Source organism: Cyanistes caeruleus, chromosome 30 (assembly GCF_971803275.1).
Source record: "Cyanistes caeruleus chromosome 30, bCyaCae1.hap1.1, whole genome shotgun sequence".
NCBI lineage: Eukaryota > Metazoa > Chordata > Aves > Passeriformes > Paridae > Cyanistes > Cyanistes caeruleus.
In genome coordinates, this window is record NC_141730.1 from 338,436 (window position 1) to 365,112 (window position 26,677).

Genomic DNA, 26,677 nt, shown 5'->3' on the forward strand with positions numbered 1-26,677 from the left:
CCATTTGTCTTGTTATGGACCTTGGATTAGGTTCTTTTTCCCTTTGAACTGAAGATTGACGAGAGGGAGGCAATTTTCTCTTGTTTGGTCTCAGTTGTTTATTTTTTTCTTATCAGCATTACAAGGTACAAGGAGCTATGTGCACTATGATAGAAAAGGGGTAAAATGGCTAACAAAGATCTTCTTCAAGGTCTTTTATATGTCCATTTACCCAATTAACAGATGCCAACTAAATTATTTTTCTTAGCGACCCAATGACCCAACACTTGTTTGCCGCAGGTAAAGATATATATCTTGCATCTCTGACCCCAACAAAAAGTTAAATTTATTTCTTATAATCTCTACTGGTTTTGTTTTCTATAAGTAACACAAAAGAACAGTGACTGTTGTTTACTAGGAAATTTAGAAGTTTTTAACCTTATTTCAGATTTGGTCATTAAGACATGAATATTCTAAAAATATTATCTTAATTTCTTTAGATACTGCTGACATATTCATTGTATAATGTGAATTTATGGATTTTTATGATGAACACTCTATAGAGTGTCACTGTTGTATTTATAGCCAGCTTCTTCTATATTTTAACATATCTTTTAGACACATGTCATTTGAGATCTTTTTGTTTTCTAACTACAGATGCATCTTGGTAAACGAGCTATACAACTGTTCCTATATAAGGTTTTTTCTTGTTTTTTACTCCTTTCCTTGTTTAAGAAGACTTGCTTTTGCCTAATCCAGTGCAGCTTTATTATTTTTCAGTGCTTCCAGAATTCCAAGAAAATGTATCATTACTGAAAGTCAGCTACCATGAGAGAAACTTCAGATTAAACCAACTGCTAAATGGTTTGATTAGTCTGTTGCCTAAGACTTCTGATCATTTGCTTTCTACAAATGCACTTCAACAGTTTGCTGAGCTTTAACCATCTTGTAGCTGCTATTATTAAGAACCTTGTTTTGAAAATGACTTAAGAGACATCTTTCCAGGCCCTGGCCAAGCCTTGACTTTACCTGGACAGAATGTTTGCCAGCAGATCCAGATGTTTTTTGCACCAAATCAGTATTTGAGTCACTTTTTGACTCAGCAATTTGACCCTATTAATATGACAGCTTCAATTTTGAAGTGGGCCTGGAGAATCATTTCCGGAGGTGGTTATCCAATCCTTCACTGATTTTGTTGTCTGTTTGCAGACTGTAAAATGCTGGCACAGTGTTTCAGTAGTTAATAGTAATTCCATATCACATATGTTATTGATAATGTTTATTATCTGACTGATTTCTGACTGCTGTAGGTTTTTCATGCATTATGTGTGTAGTTTTGTGTTGATTAATGATTAATATGCATGATAAAAGTACATCTCACTTTCAAAAACAAAAGGAATTGATACCCTAAAAGTATTTGATTAATGTAGTATGTATGTAGAAATTTAGACCACAATTCATTTTGAATAATGAAATATTTACATCAAAAATTTAGAAAGATCATATAATCTGAATTTACAATTAAGTGTACCACAGCTAAGCCAAAATGATTCATTAACTTTAAGGGGAGAAGTGCCTATGTTTTGTTGACAGGTTCAAGAACATCACCTGTTCATCTGACCAGGCTGTCTGCTTCTGGAAACATGAGACACAGTAAACAGAGAAGTCACCACACTATCTTGGTACTCCAGACAAGATCAGAAGTGGAGCTGCCAGGACACAGTTGTGTCTCAAAACTACACAGTTTGCCAACAGAAATTTAATGTTATCATCATGATGTTGTGTCTCTACCAATTTTCTTCAGTTATTCTCTGTTTTAAGATTTGAAAGAATGTGTTGTATAAATCTTTCTAACCACTCAGTCTCTATCCATGAACAACTAAAACAGCTGCAAACAGGTTAAACGCCCTGAAAGAAGTCGATGACCCCATTAGAAATTGGTTAACCAATTGAGACATTATTAAGTAGTTAAAATCTCTGTACTAGAAGAAAGATGAATTCTTGTTATAGTATTAACAGAAGTAGCTATTATAAGCTGTATGTTATCCTGTATCTGTAAAAGTCTAAAACGAATCACGTCCAAAACCTGGGTTGTGCAAAAGGAAAAAGGGGAATTGTAGTAAAACATTCTAACAGAGTGAAAGCATTTTAGTCAAAGCCTGCCTGCACAACCCAGCTATTGAAGGCGACAATAGTAAAGGCAGTGTTCTTGAAACTCTCCTGGAACAGTGAGAATAAGGAAATACAATGACATTGTGTACTTGGAAAAAATGTAAAACAACATGTATTAACCAATAGTAGCTTGTTAAGCCCCGCAAACCCTGTCGGACCCTATAAAAGTGTGCTTAAGATAAACGACGTTTGCTATACCTCTATGAGGACTCAGTGAATAGTCTCAGTGGTTTTCCATTAAAGGGGTATGCAGAAAAAGGCATATTTTAAATCAATTACAGTAAACCATTTATATTTCTCTTTCATGGATGCCAACAACCTGTAAGGATTAGCTACCACTGGGTAAATCTCTTCACTTATTCCATTTATTCTCTCCAATCCTGTTCTAGTCTGTACTCACCATTTGATTTCTTCACTGGAAATATTGGTGTATTCAATTCTGATTTGCATTCTTCTAGAATTTGGTATTTCAAAAATCTATCAATAATCTTAGCCATGCTTCTGGCTTTATGGGATACTGTTTAACCTGTACAGCTTTTGCCCTTTCTTATAATTCCACATGTACCAGTTGTGCCAATTTGGATTTTCCTGGTATATCTGTTTCCCATACAGAGGGAATTACTGCATCCTCTACTTCCTGAGGGATAGTGGGGACTGCTTTTTCTTTTACCATTAAAATTTGTCCTGTCTTTGATTCAGGTATTTTCATTAATAGCTCCCCATTCTCAAAAGTTATTATTGCATCAAGTTTTGCTAGTAGAACTCATCCTAAAAGTGGAATTGGACACTCCGGCATATCTAAAAATTCGTGTCTTAACACTTTGTTTCCAAAACACAAATCCAGGGGTTTCAGGAATGGCTGATTCTCCTCCTTCCCTGTGGCTCCAGCTATGGTTGTTTTGTCTCCAGTTTGCCCTTTTAGATCATTTAGAACAGAATATGTAGCCTCTGTGTCCACCAGAAATTTTACTTCTTTATCTCCCAATTGTATAGTTACTAAAGGTTCCTGTATTGGTTTTTGTTCCGATTCTAGTCAGCTGCTGTACTCCCCCAGCACCATTAATTTGGAAGCATCTTGATTCTGGTTGAGCTGATGGCCCTGCTTAAAACGATTTGGGCATTCATTTTTCCAGTGCCCCTCTTGTCTGCAATAAGCACATTGATTTAACCCTAATCTTGGCAAAACCGAGCTCCCTCATCCTCTGCCAAGTCTGCCCCTCCCTGGTCCACAACCACCTCTGCTGCTGCTAGCATTCAGGAACACATAATCACAGAATGATTATATGAAGGTGCTTTATTAAGAGGTTTTGCAATTAGTCCATAGCCCATGATCCACAGGTAGTACCACCTGTCATCTCAAGGAAAACTCGCAGCTCATGTAGGTTCTGGGGTTCTGGAATAGCACAAATAGCTTGAATACAATTAGTACCCAGCTTACGTTGCCCTTGTGAGATTTCACATCCCAGGTAAATCACAGTCTGCCAGGCAATTTGTGCCTTCTCTTTAGACACCTTATATCCTCCCATTCCCAGTTGATTTAAAATTTCAATTGTTACCTTTATGCAGGTTGTTTTCTCCTCTGTAGCTATCAGTATATCATCAACATTCTGTAACAGCAGATATTGTTTTCTCGGTATTTGCCCATTTTCAGTCCAAATCTCCAGCTCCTTAGCCAGCTGGCTTCCAAAAAGTGTTGGACTGTTCTTGTATCCCTGTGGAAGCTGTGTTTAGGGGAGCTGAGTTTTCCTTCAGTTTTCTGGATCTTCCCACTCAAAGGCAAACAGTTTCCTACTTTCTTTGTCAAGGGGTATGCAGAAAAAGGCATCTTTTAAATCAATTATAGTAAACCATTTATATTTCTCTTTTACGGATGTTAACAATGTGCAAGGATTAGCTCCCACTGGGTAAATATCTTTAGTTATTCCATTTATTGCTCTCAAATTCTGTACTAGTCTGTATTGGTCAACACAGAAATTTGGGCTCCAGTGTTAACTACAGAAGTAATAGGTGCACGTTTAGGACCCACTGTTGTTAAAATCAGTATGTCTCCAGTTTTGTTATTTCTAGTGAGCATTTTAAACACAAACAACCCCTGCCTCTCTGCTCACCCATGAGAGGCAGAGTTACCAGTTTCCCTGATTCTGAAGCTGTTTGGGCTCCACTCCCAGAAGCTGAGAAGGAGACTGCTTTGGCTGACAGCCCAGAGCCTGTGGAGGTGTGCTGGGTTATACAATGGGGCATTTGATACAATGGACTTGGGACAGTGCCAATTAGAAACTACTCAACTTTTAAGTGATAAGCCATCCATTACATCTCTGGGGACCCCTTTCTTTATCTCTAGTGACCACCAATACTGGCGGTTAGAGATCTGTTTTCTCTTTTCTGGGTTTTTGTTAAGAGAACCAATGTATCTAACACCCTTTGCTTTCTCTGATTTTTCTTCTGGGATTTTTACAGGTCCATAATTTCTACTGTAATTAATTAGCTCTTTTGCAACTTTGTTCCATGTCCAAATTTTATGGCTCCTAGCAGGAGAGCGCAATTGTGAACCTGTTGGCTGAGAAGGGGTGGTGAAGGGAGCAAACCCAGGATCAGTGGAACCAGATCGAACAGTGGAACAGCTGGGTTCCCAAGAAATCTGTCTAGTCTATCCACAGGGGTATAGCTGCTATGGTTTTTGGAGAAAAAATTGCTGTAGGTTTAAGTGATTCTGGAAGGCCTTGACTTAAAGGGGTCATCATTTCAGTTTTCACAGGTAACAACATTGGTGATTCATAACCAGCAATTAATTTTCTTTTGTGTATCATTTGCAAGCAGGCAGCTTTGTGAATATTTTCCAGTAGTTGGTCAGGGGTACTCACTATAGCAGTCAAGTCCCCCCTTTCCAAGGGATTAAGCCCTGCTGCCCAATAAGCTGCGTGCTGAGTTAGGGACCATGGGTTACATCTGTCTCCTGTTGTTAAGAAGATTCCGTGTCCCCAGTACCCACTGGCTTCCCGTTCTCTCTACCAAATTTGATCTTCTCCGGTGAGAGACACTCAGAACATGTATTCTGTCTCTGTCTCGTGTGGGAGATGCCCAAACTCCTTTTTTAACTTAGCCAATTCAGTAGCAGTGCATGGGGTTTCTTGAGTGGTTATATGTGGATCAAGATCTTCATCATTGATATAATTATATTGTTTTAATTAGAGGTTTCAAGCTAGGACTGTAGTGTTCCCCACAATTTTTATCCAAGTTAGCTCCTTTTGAGGGTAAATTTGATTAATGAGAGGGGTTTCCCTCTCTTCTGTTTCTTTTAGTGAGACAGCATTTTTTGAATTTTTTTATGGAGGGCTGCTCACAATGGACTGATCTTACTCCTTTCTTCACCCAATTGTTTTTGCAAAATTTTAACTAGGTTTTGGAGGGAGTCCATTATAGGTCTTTCCTCACTTCTTTGCTTAAAGTGAGTTTCTATAGCTGCTGTAAGACAAGCTCCCAAAACTGAGCAGAGTATAGTTTTATTTTTGCCCAGTTTAAATTTTGTTTCATGTTGTAAAAAAACATACTCTATCAATCACATTTTCCAAATTAAACCAGTTATTAAGCGTTTCTCTTCCCCTCCCAAAGAAGGTCTGGCACTGTGTTTTGCTAACAGAGTATAAAATGCAGCTTTAACTTCTGCACTGCCATTTTCAGTCATTTTTACAAAGAGAAAACCACTACAGGGAGATATAAACTTAAATTATGCACAAATACACAGCTTTTTGCTTCCCTGAATGGGTGAAAAGACCAAATCTGCTTGGGAGGCACTCCCTCAGTTTAAAATTCTGGTTGTCTCTTTGCTACACCAAGCAGTCAAAATTCATACACACAACGACAACAAAAAACAACAGTCCCGCCCTTTTGCACTAAGAGATCTTTTGCAAAATTCGGCAGACAGAGCCCTCAAGTGAGCGTGGGGTGCTTTTCACCTCACTGTGTGCAGTTTGCGGGAAATTCGAGTCGCCCCCCTTGCTTTCTAGACACCGCTCACTCTTTTGGGAGTGTCGGGCTGGGTGTGGCTGGAGCGAGAGGTCCTTCCCCTAATACAGACTGCACAACAAACCTGCAGCCCCTTCTGTCTGTCAGAAATCCTGTCCGTGACTCCAGTTTAAATGTCACAATTCACTAACACAAGTGGGAGTCATGAGAGGTTTGTTTGATCTCAGAGTGCAAAAAGGACACCAAGGGATTTCAGTTTAAATCACAACAGCAATAATGTACCTTTATTTTAGTGCCAACAACAAGGGTTATGTGATAGAGGAGAGGGAGAGAGAGAGGGAGAGATAAAGAAAACAAAGAAAGACAGAAGAGGTTATAGCTACCAACAGACGAGACGGGGTCACTGGGTTCTTTTTCTGTGGGGAGATCTCACCAAAATTAACTTAGCCTTACTTAATTCTTCCCCAAAGTTACCTTGTTTCCAATATGCTAATAAGTAGCCCAAAGGAGAAGTACCTGGAACAGGAGCATTGCTGCCCAAAACCCCTTTAATCTTCTCCATAATACAACTGCAATACACCATAAATGCTGAACCTGTGACGCTTTCGCAGTCATCTGACTGACGGCGCCTAAACAATACCACCAGGAATTCCTTTAGCCCAACCAAGCGTAGCTTTGTCTGCATCTTATTGGCAGGCACCCAAACCAAACCAAACCAAACCAAACCAAACCAAACCAAAGTAAAAGCACCTTACCTCTTCTCCCGGAGACGTTGTGAGCAGCAGAGATGGTTGTGGCTGATGGGCTCCCCAAGAATCCCTCGGTGCCGGCTGGAGCAGGATCGGGTAGTGAGCTCGCTCAGCAGCACTCACAAGGTCCCACCTGGGTCGCCAAAATGTTAGAGTTCAGGAACACATAGTCACAGAATGATTATATGACGGTGCTTTATTAAGAGCTCTGGGTGTTAGGGGTACACATACCCAAATCTGACCTGACTTCGTTTTGAGTTGAACATGTTTTATACTCTATCGTTATACAACTTACATATTAATTATTAAACTTACATTGTTCCATTGTATGCATTGATTTTACCCAAGCATGGATTTCTTGTGATCCCCCCAAACCCCTAACATAGTTGCTCATGATTCGTTAAACAATAATTATATCTAATCCCATCTAACAATTATATCATTTATCATATACTGACTACACAGGTGCAATTTCACATGATCTTAGCAAGCACAAGGCCTAACATTTCCTAGGGCCTACTTTTAACACTTTACCCAGGGCTTGCCAAGCCTAACTTTCTTTCTAACTCCTGAATTTTCTATGATTTTGAAATCTTTCACTATCACCACATCCTCTGAAACCTGGATTCTCTCTTCCTTGTATTACTACCAAAAGATTTTGCTGCTGCTTTTTACTAGCTTCCTTTTCCCTGTTATTGTATACTTTCCAAGCCACTTCAAGTAATTTATTCAAATTCCTTAATTCCTCTCCTTCTAACCTCTGCAATTTTCTCCTAATATCATCCTGCGATTGCCCAACGAAAGTGAGAGCAAGCTGACCATTCACTTGTTCTGTTTCTAGTTGAAGATCTGTATACTTTCTCGCTGCCTCCTTAAGCCTTTCCAAAAATGCAGTAGGGGATTCTTTCTTTACCTGTCTTATAAAATTTAGACCAATTCATAGTCTTAAGCATAGCATTCTGAACTCCTATCTGGACCCACTCTTGATATCTCTTCAGCCTCCATATGTGTCCAAAATTGGGACCCCACCCTGGATCCTCGGTCAGAAAGTTCTCATCTAAAGTCCCTGTCTCAGAACCCAGTTCTGAGATCTTTTTTTGCTCTCTCCTTGGCTGCTCTAAGCACCATCTCTTTCTCAGCAGAGTCCATTAAATTATCCAATATTATTGTATATCATCCTAATCCAGATTCTGAGTTTTCGTAATCATTTTTACCACCTCTGTTACTTGATCAGGATTTTCTCTATAAGTTCCAGATGATTGTTTCCAGATTATCAAGTCTGCAGGGGAGAAAGGCACTTTTACAAACACCGGCCCCTCCACTCCTACTCCTTGTCTCAAGGGGGCAATCACAGTCCGCCTTTGCCCAAATCTTTTCCCGTTCTACCCAGAACCGGAGCAAGCTGTGACCGAGTCCGATGGGATACCGGTGTCTCTGATTTATTATCATCTCCCCTGCTACTGCTGTCTTCTCCCCCGCAGCATTTTTCACATTTTCTTGTATCACGGTTAGATTTTGATCACTTCCCAGAGAAGAAGAATCAGGTGTAGGCGGGAGAGGAGGGTAAAGAGGGACAGGTGAAGTAGGATTCAGTGCAATAGGGTTAGGTGAAATGGGATTGGGTGAAGTGGGGGCAGACGAAATAGAATCAGGTTCTTTTGGTTCCGCTAAAGCCATTTGTAAATCAACATCCATATCGTTCCCCCAGTGCAAACTTTCTTTTAATGACAGGTACTCTAAACAACTCTTTCCTTTTACACAAACCTCACATTTATCACTCATACGTGCCTTAGCTGCCATCAATCCACACTCAGCCTGCCATTCCGGCTTGTCATGCAAATAAAAGAACAAATCAACATACAGAACTTCATCCCACTTTCCCTCTGGCTTACGGAACAACATCAACTGTAAAATGGTGTTATACTGCAAAGATCCATTTCTCGGCCTCTTTTCCCCACTGTTCAGGTCATATCCTGGCCACCATCTATTACAATAATCAGTCAACTTTGCGTAAATCTTGCCCAAAATTACCCTCTTTTCAATGTGCTAATAAGCACCCCAAAGGAGAAGTACGTGCTATAGGGGCATTGCCACCTCAAATCCCTTTAAGCTTCTCCATATTACAGTTACAATACACCACACACCACTGATGAGGAACCCTCAATGCTTTCGCACTTGTCTGACAGACGGCGCCCAGGCAATACCAGGAATTCTTCTAGCCCAACCATGCAAAGCTTTCACTGCATCTTATTGGCAAGCACCAGAGCAGACTGAAAAGCACCTTACCTCTCAGAGGGATGTCGTGAGTGGCGGAGACGGTTGCGGCCGGATGGGCTCCCTGAGAATCCCTCGGTGCCGGCTGGAGCGTGATAGGGTCATGAGCTCGCTCAGCAGCACTCACAGGGTCCCACTTGGGTCCAAATGCTAACCAAAATGTTAGCATTCATTATGATTACATGCAGGTGCTCTTTATTGAAGCGTGCGGGAACTAGGGGTCTCAGCAACCCAAATCTAGCTGCATCGTCTTTGTCCAAAGTGCACATATTTATACAATTTCAGCTGTAGCAGTAATCACTATAACAATCTTATCAATATTGCTTCATTAACATTGCTTCATTAACTTTATCAATATTGCTTCATAGAGTTAGCTCATCTTTGTACGAACATGTACGAATCTTATCTCTGAGTATCTTAGAGAGCCCAAGTACCAGTTCCCATTACCATAAACATTTTAGCTTGCTAAACTATCCCTAATAGCAAGCATTCTTGTGGCCTACTTCTACATGATTTTCAGAAACATTTAACCCCCATAGTAACACCAGTACAACCTTTATATCCCTCCTTCTGTCTGTGATAGGTCCATTCTTGATCCTCTCCCTGACTGTCTTGTTTCTAGGGTTCTCATTGGTCCTTATCAAGGCGCATTCCAGACCAATCATTTCTCCTGGGCGTAGAGTGATTGGCTAACCCTTTCACCAATTGCTGTCCGAGGCATGGATGTCAAGCCTATGAAGTCATGTTCTGGAATGTTCCCTCGGTTTACTGAATCCTCCATGACATAAAACAGCACCCCATTTACTTTAAGTTAACCTTGATTCCATTAACGCATACCCACACCGATTACTAGACTTCACCCCCTTGCCCATAGGGCCACAAACCCACCAACAACAGATACCAACAACCAATTAGGCGCATGTATTAATTAAAAGTCAGCTTATAATTAAACATTAACTATTAACCAACTTGTTATAACCATTGATTTACCAATAACATTGTCACAGTACAGCTGGCCTGGCCTGGACAAAGTAAATCTGATCGTAACACAAATCCAATTCAGCTATCCTAATTCATGCCTGAACATGTCCCTGGATAAGTTACAGGGGACCCTCAGCTGGCTCCATTCAAGATGAGAATTAAGCATACCACAGGCCAGGAAGCTGGGCAGGGAGAGAGATCTCAGACAATGGCCGTATAGCATGGGAGATTTTAATTGGATATTTAAGTTATGAATAATAAATGAGGTTGTTTGTTTCATGAGCATCTGGAGCACGAGCTGTGGAGTTTTCATCTCCCTACCCATGACCAGCACCTTATGTTATGAAGAAAAACCATTTTCAAGCAATGTATGTGTTATGATGTAAAGTTAATAATGTTGTTGCTGTTTCTACCCCGATGTTAATTGTATTGAGTTCATCTCTTACCCGAGTGTTCCAATCCCTTCCGGTCAGGTCTCTGCCGCTGCTCCCTGACACAGCGTAGCACCAGCCTCAGTGTGCAAATGAGGTGAAAAGGGTTAGGAGTGCTGAGAGAGCCCCTAGATCAAGCAGACCAGATGAAAGACAGACAAAAGAGCCTCATAACCTGTAATAAATATAGTTATGAATAAAAATTCGTAAAGACCTAAATAAATATATCTGTAGTTATAATAACATGAGAGAATATAAAATATAGTGTGGCCAAAGATTCCTCCCTAGGTCCAGCCGCAAACATCCATGTTAGAGATAACAATTCTAGCCGGCACCGGGATAACGATCCTAGCCGGCGCCCATCAACCTAAAAGAATAAGCAGGACACGGGCCATCAGGCTGGACAAAGAAAAAAGCCCAGCCGAGATATTCTTCGGCTCCAACACCGGAGCCAACCACTCCATCCTGATGGCCCAAACCAGGATGAAATCAAAGAACACCCAAGACCTTTTTACATATGAGGAGACTCTGCCCCACTGTCTGTTGATTCAGTTCGCCGGTTCCAGGAAATCCATTCAACCAACTATCAAGACGCTTTGTTGAACAGTGACTGCTCGGAGTTTTGGCCTCAGGGCACAAAACCCCTATAAAAACCCTGGACATTCTACCCTCCGTGTGGATTTGGGTAAATCTGTACCTCTGGGTATAGACCCCTGTCCACCCAGCGCTGCGCTGATCTATTTTATTGTGTTTTTTTTCTCCCGTTTGTGATTGAAATTGTTTTAAAATAAATCGCTGTCTATATTAATCATATTTTGCCGTTGCATTTATAACATAACCCAACTGGCAGAGAGACCAGGATGTTCCCAGCCTCGACTCAGAGTCCGCGCCATCATCAGGGAAGAGCTTGACTGGGATGACACCCCTACACAAACAAGTCACGAGAGATCTTCCACGGATTCCTGTGAGGACGGAAGCCCCAGGCCTGTCGAGGGGCAGGACTGAAACACCTCCTTTCTGGCAACCTCGTGGGAGCAGTGGCGGCGTGCCACTCCTGAGCCCCCACCCTGGAGCTGATATCTTAATAAAGGCACAAAAAGGACTCAGGTGTCCTGCCCATTCATTTCACCTTACACCCCACTGCAAGAGGAACAAGACTCAACACCCAGGCGATCAAGCTTATGGCCTAAGGCTGAGGGGTAGGGGGCTCCAGTCCCAAAGACAGGGATGGCACTTACCCAGCCCCACAACTCCTGGGCCCACATCTCCAAAAGGCCCAGACCAGGGTTACACACTTGATTACACAGGGTCCCTCCAAACTGAGGGAAATGCTGGCACCCGAGCAGCCAGGTGTCACGGACAAGGTAGCTGCCTGAGAGCCTCTGACACCCAATTCCTCAAAGCTTCCCACAGCCCCTCAGGGTCTCCCCCGGCATGGCCCGGCAGCAGCACCGCAGCCCCACAGTAGCTCCAGAGGAGCTGCATCAAGAGGCACCTGGGAGCCCTCAGCAACCCAGCCAGCACCACACGGGCACGAGGACACAGATGGCGCTTCCTGGCTGGGACAGGGCTTGTGCCTTCAGCAGAACTGCCAAAGGCCAAGGTCTTCTGGTCATTTTCCCTGCACCGCTGAACGCCTGGGCAGCTTGCCGAGCAGAAGCACCCTTTCCCCCGTCTTCCCCCATGCCCTGCAGACCCTGGGCAGCAAAAGAAAGATCCTGGGAGACTGTCTATTATAACATATTATATATTTACATACTACCAAAAAAAACCCAAAATAAAAAGAAAGACAATCTTAAAGAAAAGAAAAATCCCTGCTGGCTCTGGTGACCCCAGCAGACAGTGGCTCCAAGATCAACTCTCAACAGAACTCCAGCAGCAAAGCCAGGCACTGCTGCTGCACAGACGGGGACGTTTCTTCCATGCCTTGCAGAATTGATCTCGCAGCATCCGAAAGAAGGAGTAGGGAGCTCTCTGTACTGCCCGGAGTACAAATGCTACTTCAATTGCAAGGTTTCTGATGGCAGGGCTGCTATCATCCACCATATTCTCAAGGGCTGGAAGAAAGACAAACAGAGCCACGGGCAGTTCCCAGACCTGCCCGGGCCCACGAAGAGCCACCTGCCAGGGCCATCCCAGCCGGCTCTTGCCATGGGCAGCAGGGAGCAGGGATCAGCCCGAAGCTGCTGGCCACGAATGCCCCACGTGCCCCTGAAGTCTCGGTGGGCTCTGCCCACGCTGCCCCTCATCCGCACATTGAGCAGAGCCCTCCGCAGCCTGGCCAGGGATTGCAGCTCCCCCCGCCAGCCCCGCTGACAGCCCGCTGCCCTCACTCACCCTCACAGATGAATTGCAGCTCTTCCTTCTGCCCTCTCATGTGCTCCCCGGCCATCCCTGGGAACACAGAGCCTGTCAGGGCCCCGGCAGCACAGCTCCCTGCCAGCGGCGCTGCCAGCCCTGGGGCCACAAGCCCTCCCGCCCCGGCAGGGCTCAGCCCCAGCCCTTGCCGCATCCTGACTCAGCCCAAGGGCACGGCTGCCAGAGGCCGGCAGCAGCCCTGAGGGCAGCCGGGGCTCCAGGGTGCCGGGCCCGGGTGCCGCTGCCGGGACAGCAGCAGCTGGGGCCGGGGCCGAGCTGCGGCGGGGCGGGGAGGGAGCCCGGGCTCGTGGCTCACCCATGAACCTGATGGCCGCTGCTCGCAGGGACTCCTGTGGGCTGTCCAGATACAGAAGGGCCCGGCGCAGGTGCTCGGCCGCTCGGCTCTCGTCCTGTGCCAGCTGCAGAGAGCGGCAGGAGGGAAGGGTTGGCGCGGGCTCTGCCCCTTGGCCGGGCGCTGCCTGCGGCCAGCCCGGGCCTCCCGTGCCCGCCCAGCCCTGAGGCACCGGGCAGCAGCCGCTGGCGCCGGGCCCTGGAGGCGGCAGAGGGCCGGCTGCTGCCCGGGGAGCCGCGGTGCCGGCCCGCCCCGCAGCCCCAGTGGCTCGGGGCTCCATCGGCAGCCGGCTCGGGGCCACAGGAGCCTGGAGAAGAAGCCGTGTGGCCCCGGCTGCGGCACTGGGCAGAGATCCAGCTGCCAGCCCCATGCACCGAGCGCCGGGGACAGGGGGCTTCTCCAGGCTGAGGCTGGGCCTTCCAGGCCGTCCTTACCAGGCCCTCGCCGAACCTCCATGTCTGATCCACCTCCAGCATCTGTTCAATATCTCTCCTCCTCAGGAATCTGGCTGAAGAATGCAGAGTTTCCCGGGACGCCTGGAGAGCACCAGAGACCCGCAAATGGCCCCACAAGCCAGGGCACAGGAGGCGCATTCGTGTGCCAAGGCCTGCAGGAGGCTGCAGCCGGCAAGGTGCCAGGCCTGCAGGAGGCAGCCGAGCCCTCTCCCCGGGTGACAGCAGCAGCCCGGGAGTCCTCACCTCAGCCACCTGCTGGTTCTCGTCGTGGCAGTGGAAGAAGAGTGGCAGCAAGCTGTGGTGCACGTGTGACTTCAGGGCCTTTCTTCCCTCTTCCATGAATAAATCTATCATCTTTTGAAAGACAAACATGGATACCAGCTGCACCTGGCTATCATCCTGTATGAAAGGAAGGAAAAAGACTTCAGCTTTGGCTGCTTCTCACCCACTTTTGACTGGCCTGCAAATCCACAGTGCACAAAATGTCTGTGCAGCACCCAGTGCCTGTGGCTGGAGACACAGAACCTTACATTGTCAAAAAGTGCCAGGAGCACCTCAGCCAGCTGCTGGGCGATGGGGCTGGCTATCGGGGTGCTATTATACAGGAACAAATATTTGAGAAGAACTATGGTCATCCTGACCACGTCACTATCATTTTCCTGCAGGAGCTCCAGCAGGCTTTCAGTCAGGCTCCACATTTTCTTGGCCTGTGGGGAAGAGAAGTCTGTGAAACCCCACCCTGCTGCCACAGGGCCCAGAGGCCAAAGGCACTGGCTAAAGCTCATCTGCCCGAGGCTAAAGCACTCAGGCAGATGAGCTGGGAGGAAGGAGAGCTGGGAGCAGCTGCCTCGGTGCCCGAAGCCCAGCCAATCCCAACAACTGCATTCCCCATCCCTACGCTGCCCGCATGGCTTCAGCCACTGCCCCCTTCTCACCATGGACGGATTCTTGGCAAGCACTAGGAGGCCTCTGAGTGCCAAGCAATGCCTCTCTCTGCACTCGCTCTGCAGATTCTGTGACATGATGTCCAGGATGCTGTCACAGTATTCACTCAAGTCCAGGTAGTCCAGGATCTGAAAGGCACAGGGCAGTGACAGGGGAGCTGGCCAGCAGGAAGCTGTAACCGCACAGAGCTGGGCCCAGGCAGCAGCACAGGGCATGGGCACCGTCCCAGACAGCTGCAGCTATGAGAAGGCAGAGAGGTGGAAGGCAGCTCGCCTTCAGGCTCACCTCTACAAGGAATGCCAGAGCAGCGAAATCCCACAATGACAACTCTTTGCTGAGCAGCCTGAGCAGGTAGAATGCTACTCCGGAACACAATTGTATGGATGAAGAGCACATTTCTCTGACAAGAGAAAAAAAGGAAGGAAAACTCTGAGCCAGCGGCTCTCCCAGGAATGACTCACAGACTGACAGAGGGCTGATCTTTCCCCACCAGCCTGCAAGGGGACGTGGGCCCTTGGGGAGGTGGCTGCTCCTGGACACCCTCCTCTCCCAGCCTTTTCCAGTCTCCTTAGCTGTCCCTCGGTGACGAGGCCCTCTGGCCCACGACAATGGGGACTATGTGGGGCAACCTCAGCACGGGGCACAAATGCCAGAGGCAATGGGGAGAAGGGGTCTCACCTGGCCAGCAGACCCACAGCATGATGGTGGGTGTCAGCGCAGAGCAACGTGTCCCAGCCATGCTTGCGTTCCATTTCCACCACTACATGCTTACACCGGAGAAGGCAGAGCAAGGACTTCAGGGTCTGCACTGCAAACCTGTGTGCACAGCAAAGCCCAGGTCACGCTGGGAGCACTGGCTCCTGCCCTGGGGATGTGGCAGGGACAGGAGGACTGGGATGGAGCACCTGTTGGGGCTGATGGCAAGGTAGTGTTGCTCCTGGCATGCCTTCCAGAAGGTATCAACCTCCTGTGGCATCTCCAAAGTGCTGAAGAGCACTTGAAAGACCAGATGCACAAAGAGGCGAGGGAAATACACATTCAGTACACATGGGATGCAGGGCATCCGAAGGAACTTCCACATCACCACTGTCGCCTACAGAGGACAAAGAACCCAGAGACAGTGCTCAGTGCTGAGGTGTCCTGGTGGCAGGGCCTGAGTGTGGCAGTGAGCTCCAGGCCTGGTTTCAGCCCAGTGCCTGAGGCAGGGAGATGCAGTGGGGGAAGGAGGAAACGGAGCTGCTGAAGAGGCAGTTGGCCATGGGGTGAGCAAAGGCCAGTTCCAGAAACTCACAGCCAGGGCAAAGACACCTGTGTTGTCCCCATCGGAGGTGCACGTGCTGTGCTCTGGCCAGGTTCTCAGCACATCGAGGAGTTTCTGCACCACTGGCTCCACAGTCCTGCTCGAGCACATGATGGTCTTCCACATGGTCATTGCAGCTCTGTGGGGTGACAGCTCTGTCTCACAGGGGTCTCAGACAAATCCCTGTGGACTGGGCAGCAGTGGCGGGGGGAGCTGAGCTGGCTGCCAGCTCTGCCTCTGCTCGCTGCCCCTCGCTGGCAGCAGCACCCAGGCAACCCAGCCCTGCAGGGACAGGGCCCTGAGGGGGCATAGCATGGCAGCAGGCTTGGGGGCCAATGTAGGAGGGCTGGGAAAGGTCCCAGGTACACAGGACCCTGCAACTCTCTGTTGCTCAGACACCTGGGCAGGGCTGTGCAGGCTGATGGGCTGGGGAGCCCTGAGCCCTCTGGGCACGTGGGTCCCGTACCTGTCACACGTTGGGGCCACACGCAGGAGAGCAATGACCACGTCAGTGGGCTGTGCCTCAGTCAGATCCAGCAGGGTCCTGCCCAGCCTGGAGTCAGCAGACTCATTGGCCATGAGCCACTGGTGGATGTACCTCACCACGGCAGGCACCTGGAGAAGGCACAAGGGGAGACTCAGAAAGCTGCCAGAGGGAGTCAGGAATGTCCCCAGCATCTCCAGAGAAGTGCTTCCCTTGTCACCACGCTGCAATGGCCTCAAAGGCTTAGAGTGATCAGCAGGTGTGGCTTGGGAGGCCAAGCGAACCCTGGAGGGTCAAACCCTGGCCACAGGCTGCTTACTTGCTCTGGAATGGAAACACCCTCCTCCAAAATGAATTCCAGCATGGCAGCACTGGTGTCACTGGTGTAGACGTCACCATCTTCCATGGATCCAGTGCCCATGACGCTGGTCTCTTCCTGCCAAATGTGCTTGATGAATTTGCATGTTGCGTAGGAGAAGGAAGGGTGGGAAGAGAGGGATATTGAATGGAGTGTTCCAAGCATGTGCCAGCAGGCCCAGGCCAGTTGGGGATGGCTGCAGGTACCTGTGCTGTTCTGTGGAAGAGGCCACAGGCAAGGCCCTGCTCTTGTGTCTGGTCCATGGCTGCATCTGGCAAAGAGCGAGAGCGGCCAGAGCTGAGGGGCTGCAGGAGCGGCTGGAGAGCGCGGCCCAGCCCTGTGATCCCCAGACAGGGACAGCCCAGGTATGGCCCAGGGGATGGAGCACGGCCACTGCTGGGGGGGCAGCCCCCGCTCCACTTGTATCCTGTCCCTGGGTGTGTCTCCACAGGATAGGGTGGGTGGGATGAGATAAGATGGATTGCAATGGGATGCAACGGGATGGGATAATCTGGGATGGGATGGGATGGGATGGGATGGGATGGGATGGGATGGGATGGGATGGGATGGGATGGGATGGGTTGGGATGGGATGGGATGGGATGGGATGGGATGGGATGGGGCGAGATGGGATAGGATGAAGCTGGCAGAAAGCACCAGTGCTGTGGCCCAACTCTGCCACTCACCTTCCTGCATTGGCTGGAACTGCTGCACCTCTTCCATCTCCAGTTCTGGGTCAGCTCCAGGGCCTTCCTCCTCTTCCTCCTCCTCCACCCAGGCCAGCTTGGGCACTCTCGGGGGTTGCTGCTCCAGATCTTCTCCAACACTCTCCCATCCTTTCCGTCGGAACAGCACCAGGGGATGGCATGGCATGCAATGGGATGGGGCTAAGCTGGCAACAGGCACTAGCCCTAAGGCCGAGCTCTGCAACTCACCCTCCTCCAGCGGCTGGAACTCCTGCACCTCTTCCGTCTCTACTTCTGGGGCAGGTCCAGGGCCTTCTTCTTCCTCATCTTCCTCCTCCTCCACCCAGGCCAGCTTGGGCACTCTCGGGGGTCGCTGCTCCAGATCTTCTCCAACACTCTCCCATCCTTTCCATCGGAACAGCACCAGGGGATGGCATGGCATGCAATGGGATGGGGCTAAGCTGGCAACAGGCACTAGCCCTAAGGCCGAGCTCTGCAACTCACCCTCCTCCAGTGGCTGGAACTCCTGCACCTCTTCCGTCTCTACTTCTGGGGCAGGTCCAGGGCCTTCTTCTTCCTCATCTTCCTCCTCCTCCACCCAGGCCAGCTTGGGCACTCTCGGGGGTCGCTGCTCCAGATATTCTCCAACACTCTCCCATCCTTTCCATCGGAACAGCACCAGGGGATGGCATGGCATGCAATGGGATGGGGCTAAGCTGGCAACAGGCACTAGCCCTAAGGCCGAGCTCTGCAACTCACCCTCCTCCAGCGGCTGGAACTCCTGCACCTCTTCCGTCTCTACTTCTGGGGCAGGTCCAGGGCCTTCTTCTTCCTCATCTTCCTCCTCCTCCACCCAGGCCAGCTTGGGCACTCTCGGGGGTCGCTGCTCCAGATATTCTCCAACACTCTCCCATCCTTTCCATCGGAACAGCACCAGGGGATGGGATGGCATGCAATGGGATGGGGCTAAGCTGGCAACAGGCACTAGCCCTAAGGCCGAGCTCTGCAACTCACCCTCCTCCAGCGGCTGGAACTCCTGCACCTCTTCCGTCTCTACTTCTGGGGCAGGTCCAGGGCCTTCTTCTTCCTCATCTTCCTCCTCCTCCACCCAGGCCAGCTTGGGCACTCTCGGGGGTCGCTGCTCCAGATCTTCTCCAACACTCTCCCATCCTTTCCATCGGAACAGCACCAGGGGATGGCATGGCATGCAATGGGATGGGGCTAAGCTGGCAACAGGCACTAGCCCTAAGGCCGAGCTCTGCAACTCACCCTCCTCCAGTGGCTGGAACTCCTGCACCTCTTCCGTCTCTACTTCTGGGGCAGGTCCAGGGCCTTCTTCTTCCTCATCTTCCTCCTCCTCCACCCAGGCCAGCTTGGGCACTCTCGGGGGTCGCTGCTCCAGATATTCTCCAACACTCTCCCATCCTTTCCATCGGAACAGCACCAGGGGATGGCATGGCATGCAATGGGATGGGGCTAAGCTGGCAACAGGCACTAGCCCTAAGGCCGAGCTCTGCAACTCACCCTCCTCCAGCGGCTGGAACTCCTGCACCTCTTCCGTCTCTACTTCTGGGGCAGGTCCAGGGCCTTCTTCTTCCTCATCTTCCTCCTCCTCCACCCAGGCCAGCTTGGGCACTCTCGGGGGTCGCTGCTCCAGATATTCTCCAACACTCTCCCATCCTTTCCATCGGAACAGCACCAGGGGATGGGATGGCATGCAATGGGATGGGGCTAAGCTGGCAACAGGCACTAGCCCTAAGGCCGAGCTCTGCAACTCACCCTCCTCCAGCGGCTGGAACTCCTGCACCTCTTCCATCTCTACTTCTGGGGCAGCTCCAGGGCCTTCTTCTTCCTTCTCCTCCTCCTCCAGCCAGGCCAGCTTGGGAACTCTTGGGGGTCGCTGCTCCATGGCAGTGTCTGGATTTATGGTACTTGCAAGACAGATGCCTCAGAAAAGCTCTGAGGCAGCAAGTCCTGCAGTTGTGCCTGGAAGGCACCTGCAAGACTCAAGTTCTGTCAAGACTGCAGGACAGCAAATCCTGCACTCGGGTCTTGAGGGCTCCTGCCACAAGGACAGGAGGCTCCTCGTCAAGGATTGTGCCCTGGTCTCAAGGGCAGTGACTGCAGAGATGGGCGATGCCTCGGAAAAGCTCCAGGTCACCAGTCCCACAGTCTGCCCTCGAGGGCACCTTAAGAAAAGAAGCCTCGGCAAGGCCACAGGTCACCAAGTCCTGTGGTCTGGCCTCGAGGTCACCTGCAAGAATGACGGCTCAGAGAAGCTCCGGGTCAGACACAAACGAGTGCGCTGTGCGGGGGCTCCTCACAGCTCCGCTCTGGCGCGTCCTGTCCCGTCGCGTGCACCGAGCACTGTGGCATGGACCTGTCGCTGTGGCCAGCTCCTCTGTCACCACGTGTCACAAAGGGCCCTCTGACACCCTGTTCCTTACCATCCCACGCTGACCATGTCACAAAGGGCCCTTGCAAACACTGCCATGTGCCCTGGTTCTCCCCCTGCCCCCCATCCCCCCCCAAAGTGGTCCCAGTTGGAAGAAATCCCTTGCCCCAAATGTCTAAGACAGCCCAACGGGATCTTTAGGAACGCCTCAAACCAGCAGCAAACGCTGCCCTGCTCTGCAGGCTCAGGGCAGCAGAAGGAGCCCCCAGGGCTGCCGACGCAGCCGCAGCAGGAAGGGCACGGGGCCTTGCACAGAAGCTGGCACGGCCTCCTTGGGACACGGCCCGGCTGGTGGCCATCCTAAACCTGCCCAGGGTGTGACACAGACAAGGAACGTGTGGGCCAGGCCACGAACGCTGCTCTGAGCCCCGGGCCCTGGCCAGCACTGAAATCAGCAGGTGTGGCAGGTCCCTGCTGAGGCAGACCTGCCGCCCCCCCAAACGAGCCCTGGCAGTGCTGGTGCCCTTCTCCTGCCCCAGAGACCTGTGCCCCTGGGGGGCTTCTGTGCCAGAGGGCAGGCAAAGCCCACGTGCATTGGGGGTTGGGCTCCATCTTGCAGGGGCTTCCTGGATCAACTCTTGCTATTTGTCAGATGATGTTGCCCCTTCCTGGAATAATTTTTTTTCCTTAGAAGGGATTGGCAGTAGCACCAGAACACCATCAGTTTCTGGGTTTCCCTGGACAATTCAATTGTACTGAGGTTCTCCCATGTTTCCTTCTGCTTTTCTTTCTTGCATCCTGGAAAAAAAAATGGATCTACACAGCCTCTGATATTCTACATTCCTCTTGCTGCGTGTCTGGCTGTGGCAGCTCATGTCCAAACACAACTGCATCCCTGCTGAGCACGGGAAATGATGGCTACAAACAGGGAGGTCCCCAGTGAACCTCAAGGCAGACCCATGGGGAAGTGCAGACTATTGGGATAACTCTGGGCAGAGAAGATGTTCTGTGTCTCTGATTATGGTGCTGCTGCCCAGAAACTGGGCAAGGAAACCATACTCCTTAATATAAGACCTATGGAGCAGGTATTTGTTTATTCGATTCCGAGATTTAGGGTGTTGCTTTACCCATTCATCCATTCTTCACACCGTACTACCTTTTATACATTTTTTTAGTTAATGTGCACATGATACTTTCCTAACCTTCATATTGCAGCGTATTTTCCAATGACGTGGTTATGTAAAACCTTGTAGCACATGTGCGGCTTCTGCACGAGATGGTCCTCAGCCTCCTGGTGGTTGTTTTGGATGATGGCTCATAAGTCTTCCTCAGGCTTAAACTTTTCACCCCTCCTTCCAAGGCATGCTCTATAAGATTGTCTGCTCACACAGTCAGTGGTAAGTTTTTGCAGTTCACTTGTTCTGCTAAATTTGCTGATTTCTAAAAAGTGCTTCATTTACATACCCTGTTACAACACAACTACTTACTGCACAGCTCCAGCTTTTTGTGTAGCTCAAACATTATCTCATTGCCTTTGCAACAAGTCTGCCCTTTCTTTTATCCTTTGCAAATTCTTTTGCAGCTATAGTCTTGTTGTGGTCACAAAATATTTACCTGTTTTGATCCTGAATGTCATTTTAATTTGCTTCCATTTGTGATACGTGGTGACAGCTTGGCTACAATACCATATGAAACTCTGGCTCATCATGCAGGTTCCTAAGATTATTATTCCAATTCCTAAAATTCCTACAAACAGTTGTGTTAGCCAATTCATATAAGGTAGCCAAGATGTTAGAGCTCCCCACAAATGTTTACTCCAAGACGTATCATCTTTGGTTACTTCAGGGAGCACCTTTGCACGTTGCCAAACGGTATGGAAATCCATTGCTCCTTGCCCTGACTGATCTATCGAAGTGCAACAACTGGTATTAATTAGAATACAAACTCTTCCCATTTGGGATGTTATCATCTCTAACACCACGTGGTTTTGAAAGACTGCTTCTTCTAGTGAGTTTATTTCATTTTGTAGTCTTAGTAAGTGTTGTGCTTTTAAAGCATTAGCTAAAAAAAATCACTAGAGAACTTATTCATTTCTTGCTGTGAGATATGGATTAGAAGAAGAGCAAAACAGGCTTAAAACTTTAAAGGAATAAACAAAATTTATGAACACAACTACAAGAATAAGGAACCAGAATAAAACTTCCAGAGCTCCTTTTTCCCCACTACTCAACCATTCTCTCGTTCACATGACAACACAGAGACAAAAAACTTTGATGGTTAAAACAGTCCCAACTTTGCTATAGTCTCTTCATCAGTCTTTGTAGAGAAAAAGAACTTCTCTTCTGCTAATCTATGGAGTTGTTCACAAGAAAACCATTTTCCTATGGTTTTCTATTGCTCTGATGCCAGCCACCTGGAAAACTCTGTCATCAGTTCTCTCCTCACATTTTTGACATCACGCTGAGGTGTGTTATGGGTCATGGCTCAAGTGGTGTCATTTTAAGGATGAGTTATTCAAAGGCAAAAATTCTCTTCATCTGTCTCTGTGAGTACCTCTGGAAACAGAAGTTTTCTCTTTGCATCCCAAGGCCACAAATTTTCAACAACTCTCACTTCTCCGTTTTTGTTCCAGCATCACATAAGATCACAACTACTTCACCATTTGCTGAAATTCACACTTTGAAATACTCTATTCCCCCCAAAATACTCTTTCATGAATTAAAGGAGTTTTTCAGAACACTATTGTCCATCTCTACAGTTTTAGCAAAAGAATATTTCAGCTTATTAAAGCATCTCTTTATTTCTCTCCCCATCTGAAGCTTAATTCCTTTCTTCACTGTCTTTGATAGTTTATGTTGTCTCTTTACCTGTTGATCACTCTCTCTTTTCCCCTCTCTCTCTGAAAAAAAAAAAAGGATTAATCTGCAAGTCTCAGCTGGGTAGCGAAAGAGTTAAAATCTTGCCCAGGTTTTGTAGATGGTTCTGTGATCTCTGCCAGAGCAGCCGCTGGACCTGTCTGCGATGGAAGATTTTTTTCATGGTTGCTCTGGAAAGTGTAGTCTCTGTCTCAGCCCACTGCAAGTCAATGGCTTTCTCTCTCCTTACTCGGCAGTCTCTGATGAAACTCAGCAATGGCAAAAACTGCAGCTGAGCCAGGGACCGGCCTGGCCCGGCCAGAGCCCGGGGTGAAGCCCTTCAGGCCCCATCTCCTGGCCGGGAGCTGCATCAGGCCCAGCCCAGCCCCTGCCCGGGCCGCATGGTCTGGGCAGGGGAACGGGAAGCCAGCTGGAGCTCTGGTACCTTTCACAGCCAGGAAACAAAGAAACAAAGAAATTCCCAGGCTTAGGTCTTAAGGTGGTGTTCACAGATTGATCTCACTTTTCAATGGTCAAAACTGCTGTCAGTTCTCAAAAATGGCCAGTTGCTTGCCAGGAGAGAAACTCCCATCAGCCTCCAGCAGTTTTAACTTCTTTAGGTGTTTCTCTTTGTTTTCTTAAATGCCAATCTGTCACAGTAAGGCATCTGCTGTTGAGTTAGCAACCCTGTTTTGGCTGAGATGTTTGAAATTGCCTTTTCCAGTTGTGCAATTCTTAAAATTGGGTGCCCTAACAAAACTGTGAATCCTAGTGCTGCATCACACCAGTGGGCTATTGGGTGTTCTCTTAGTGAGTCTGTTTTTCCATAGTCCTTGAATAATAACTGTCATTTCATTAGTTTGATTTATAACCTGTAACTGAGGGATAAGGCATCCCATGGGTACATTGGCCAGTGCAGTTACCTGGTAATTGCTTTAATGCTACTCCATTCCCACAAAACCACCAAGATGCATCAGTAAGATCACAGCTGGTATCAATTCTCACAGACTCGTTTCTGGTTTGTCTATCAAAAAGACAGGTTTTCCACCTTGGCTGAGTGACATGGACCCACCCAGCTGTGTTACCGGAAAAGTTGCCGAGATCTGTCCCGGACTTGTTCAGCCCTGTGTATGTGACTGACTCCTTGATAGGTAGTAATTGGGAAGGGGCTTTCCCAGGGAAGATCCTGCCTGCCTACATTGAGCACTAGTATTGTGTAAGCTGTAGGGGTTCAAATCTGACCAATTGCTTGATGGTACCCCTGTTAAGGGAAGGTTCCATTGGTGCACCTCTCTGCAGAGACAGAAATCCCTGAGTCCTGTGTAATTAGCTGTGGCCCCTTTCAGTGTTACATAGGTGTCAACATTGAAGGCAGTGACAGTATAATCAATGAAAAAGACAGTGAAATACAATATTAATTTAATGGTTTATGAGTGAATCTCCATTTTAGTCTATGATCCCCAACAGGTTTGGTCATCCAGGGTTTACTTGGTGATTTCTTCACTGGGGTGTAGTGAATCAAGGTAGCCTTTCCTTTACTCAAACGGATGTAAAGGCAGTCAGGAGCACTTGGAACAGTCCCTCCCACTTTTCTTGCAGAGGATCACCTGTACAATTCTTACCATACACTCAGTCACCAGGATCAATTACATGCAATTTATGATCTGGCTGCTTAGATTGAATCTCAAACACAGTATTAAACTTCTGGAGCAATTGTTTGTTTATAGCCATTAAATAGTCATAGATATATTGATTACCAACTTGCACCAAATTTTCATTACAAGTAACATTTCATCCATAATGTCTGCCATAAAGCATTTCAAATGGGCTAACTTCTTCCTTAGATCTAGGTTTTATTCTGAGTCTGATAAGGGCAATAGGTAAAGCTTGATACCAATATAAATTCATTTCTTGACCAATTTTAGCTGTCTGTTGTTTGATCATATGATTCAGCTTTTCTACTTGACCACGAGCTTGTGGTCTATAGGGCGTGTAAAGCTGCCATTGGATTCCTAATGCTTTGCTGAGAGCTCGCACCATTTGTGCACAGAAATGTGATTCTCCATCAGAGGATATTTCTCTAGGTGCACCAAACCTAGGTATGATCTCATTCAACAATGCTTTTGTCATTTCTCTAGCTTTATTTGTCCTACAAAGGAACGCTTCTGACCACCCAGAGAAAGTATCAGTAAGTACCAGGAAATATCAAAATCACCCCCCGCTTTCTTGGGAGTTCAGAAAAGTCTATCTGCCACAAGTGTCCAGGAAATGCTCCTCCTAAAAACTCCTTTTTCTAGCCTAACTGTTGGATTTGGATTATTCTTCAAACAAGTCACACATTGTGATGTTACTTCTTCAACACTTTCCTGCAAGCTTAGGCCTGCAATTTCTTCCCTTAGTGTCATGGAGTTACTTTACCTTTAAGGGAGTTGAAGTTGCTGGGAAGTGCTTGGAGTCTTTTCTCCTGACCAATTATCGGTCATTGCTGGGAATTGACAGCAGTTTAGGTCATTGAAAAGTAAGATCAACTTGTGAACCCTACCTTAAAGTGTAAAAGCAGAGCTCTCTGGGTTCTCTTTGTTTCCTGGCTGCGAAGGGTGGCAGAACTCCCGGCTTCCCGTTCCCTGCCCAGGCCATGCGGCCGGGCGGGGACGGGAGCCAGGCCTGCTGCGTCTCCCGGCCGGGAGATGGGGGCGGGGGGGCCTGCGGAAAGTTTTCCTCGGGACCGGGCCGGGCCGAGCTGATCTCTGGTTCGGCTGCAGGTTTTGCTGTAGCTGAATTCACTGGAAACTGCCGAGTGAAGAAAGAGAGAAGCTCAAGACCTGCAGCAAGCGGAGACAGCCACACTCTCCAGAGCAGCTATGAGGAACCTTCCATTGCAGATGGCTCCAGCTCCTGTTCGGCAGAGATCACCGAATTATCTACAAAAGCCTGGGCAAGATTTTAACTCTTTCATTACCCAGATGAGACTTGCGGATTAATCTTTTTATCCAGAGAGAAAAAAAGAGAGTGATCAACATGAAAAGAGACTTTATAAGCTACCAGTGACAGGAAAGAAAAGAAGCTTCAGGAAAGGTAGAGAATTAAGAAGATGCTTTAATTAAGCTGAAATATCTCTCTGTTAAAACTATGGAGATGGACAATGAAGTCCTGAAAAGAACTCCTTTAATTCATGATACAGGATCTAGAAAAGAATAGTGTTCAAAGTGTAAATTTGAGTAAAAAGTAGAGTAATTATGGTATAGTGAAGTGCTGGGAGATTTGAAGCCTTGAGAGGCAATGAGAAAACTGTTTTCTAGTGAAGCTCACAGAAACAGATAAAGAAGACTTTTTTTTGCCTTTGAATAACTTATCCTTAAAAATGCTATCTCTAGACTCATGGCCCATACACACTTCAGAATGATGTGAAAATGGGAGGAGTGAACTCTAATAATAGCAGCTCTGAGCAGCTAACATTAGAGCAATAGAAAACTATAACAAAAATAGTTTTCTTGTGAGAAACTCCATAAATTAACAGGAAGAAACTTCTGTTTCTCTACAAAGACTGGTAAAAAGACTGTAGCAAGAATTGGGACTGTTTTAACCATCAGAGTTCCAAGGGTTTTGTCTCTGCTGTCATGTGAACAAGGGAATAGTGGGTAGATAGGGGATGAAAAGGTTTTTCTGGAAGTTTATTCTGGTGTTCTTATTATTGTAGTTTGTCAATAAACTTTCTTTTTTTTCCCCTTTTAAGCTGTATGCCTGTTTTGCTCTTGTTCTAATCCATATCTCACAGCAAGAAATAAGTAATTTTCTTAGTTATTGGTTTAAAACCACGACACTTAGGTATTGGTGTAAGGGCTCTGCTCCCCAGTGAGATTTCTCTCCCCACGTTCAGACTTCACATAATGTCTCATAAACTTTTCTGGTGGTAGTAGTTGACCTGTTTCTAATTTTCCCCA

The 26,677-nt window shown here is 47.7% G+C and overlaps 1 protein-coding gene and 1 pseudogene across 8 annotated transcripts; both read right to left on the reverse strand.

The window, feature by feature from the left end:
- Positions 1 to 4,726: 4,726 nt before the first annotated feature.
- Positions 4,727 to 6,799, reverse strand: LOC147648775 (uncharacterized; annotated as a pseudogene).
- Positions 6,800 to 12,280: 5,481 nt separating this feature from the next.
- Positions 12,281 to 19,995, reverse strand: LOC111944964 (maestro heat-like repeat-containing protein family member 7). Of its 8 annotated transcripts, none has more exons than XR_015279817.1 (22): positions 19,266 to 19,484; positions 19,011 to 19,166; positions 18,756 to 18,911; positions 18,501 to 18,656; positions 18,246 to 18,401; positions 17,991 to 18,146; positions 17,736 to 17,891; positions 17,487 to 17,636; positions 17,008 to 17,072; positions 16,763 to 16,879; positions 16,426 to 16,574; positions 15,951 to 16,098; positions 15,565 to 15,752; positions 15,338 to 15,475; positions 14,945 to 15,059; positions 14,650 to 14,787; positions 14,240 to 14,421; positions 13,958 to 14,113; positions 13,694 to 13,795; positions 13,224 to 13,326; positions 12,887 to 12,943; positions 12,281 to 12,606 (listed from the first exon to the last, which is right to left on the reverse strand). XR_015279817.1 is itself a non-coding variant. In XM_086865840.1 (22 exons), the coding sequence occupies exons 1-22, from the start codon at positions 19,393 to 19,395 to the stop codon at positions 12,404 to 12,406; spliced, it is 3,072 nt and encodes a 1,023-aa protein (XP_086721966.1). In that variant the 5' UTR covers positions 19,396 to 19,484; the 3' UTR covers positions 12,281 to 12,403. The 8 variants fall into 8 exon arrangements, 6 of the variants coding, with proteins under 6 accessions (XP_086721966.1, XP_086721965.1, XP_086721968.1 ...); XR_015279816.1 differs by having other exon boundaries at positions 16,763 to 16,891; XM_086865840.1 differs by having other exon boundaries at positions 14,245 to 14,421.
- Positions 19,996 to 26,677: the final 6,682 nt, after the last annotated feature.

Bases quoted from the DNA above. Each gene is read 5' to 3' on its own strand.
- LOC111944964 (XM_086865839.1), bottom strand. From the start codon at position 19,395: ATGGAGCAGCGACCCCCAAGAGTTCCCAAGCTGGCCTGGCTGGAGGAG. The intron at 15,476-15,564 runs GTGCTCCATCCC...CTGTGCACACAG, and splicing joins CTTGCCATCAGCCCCAACAG to GTTTGCAGTGCAGACCCTGA. The intron at 12,607-12,886 runs GTGAGTGAGGGC...TCTTTCTTCCAG, and splicing joins GCTGCAATTCATCTGTGAGG to CCCTTGAGAATATGGTGGAT.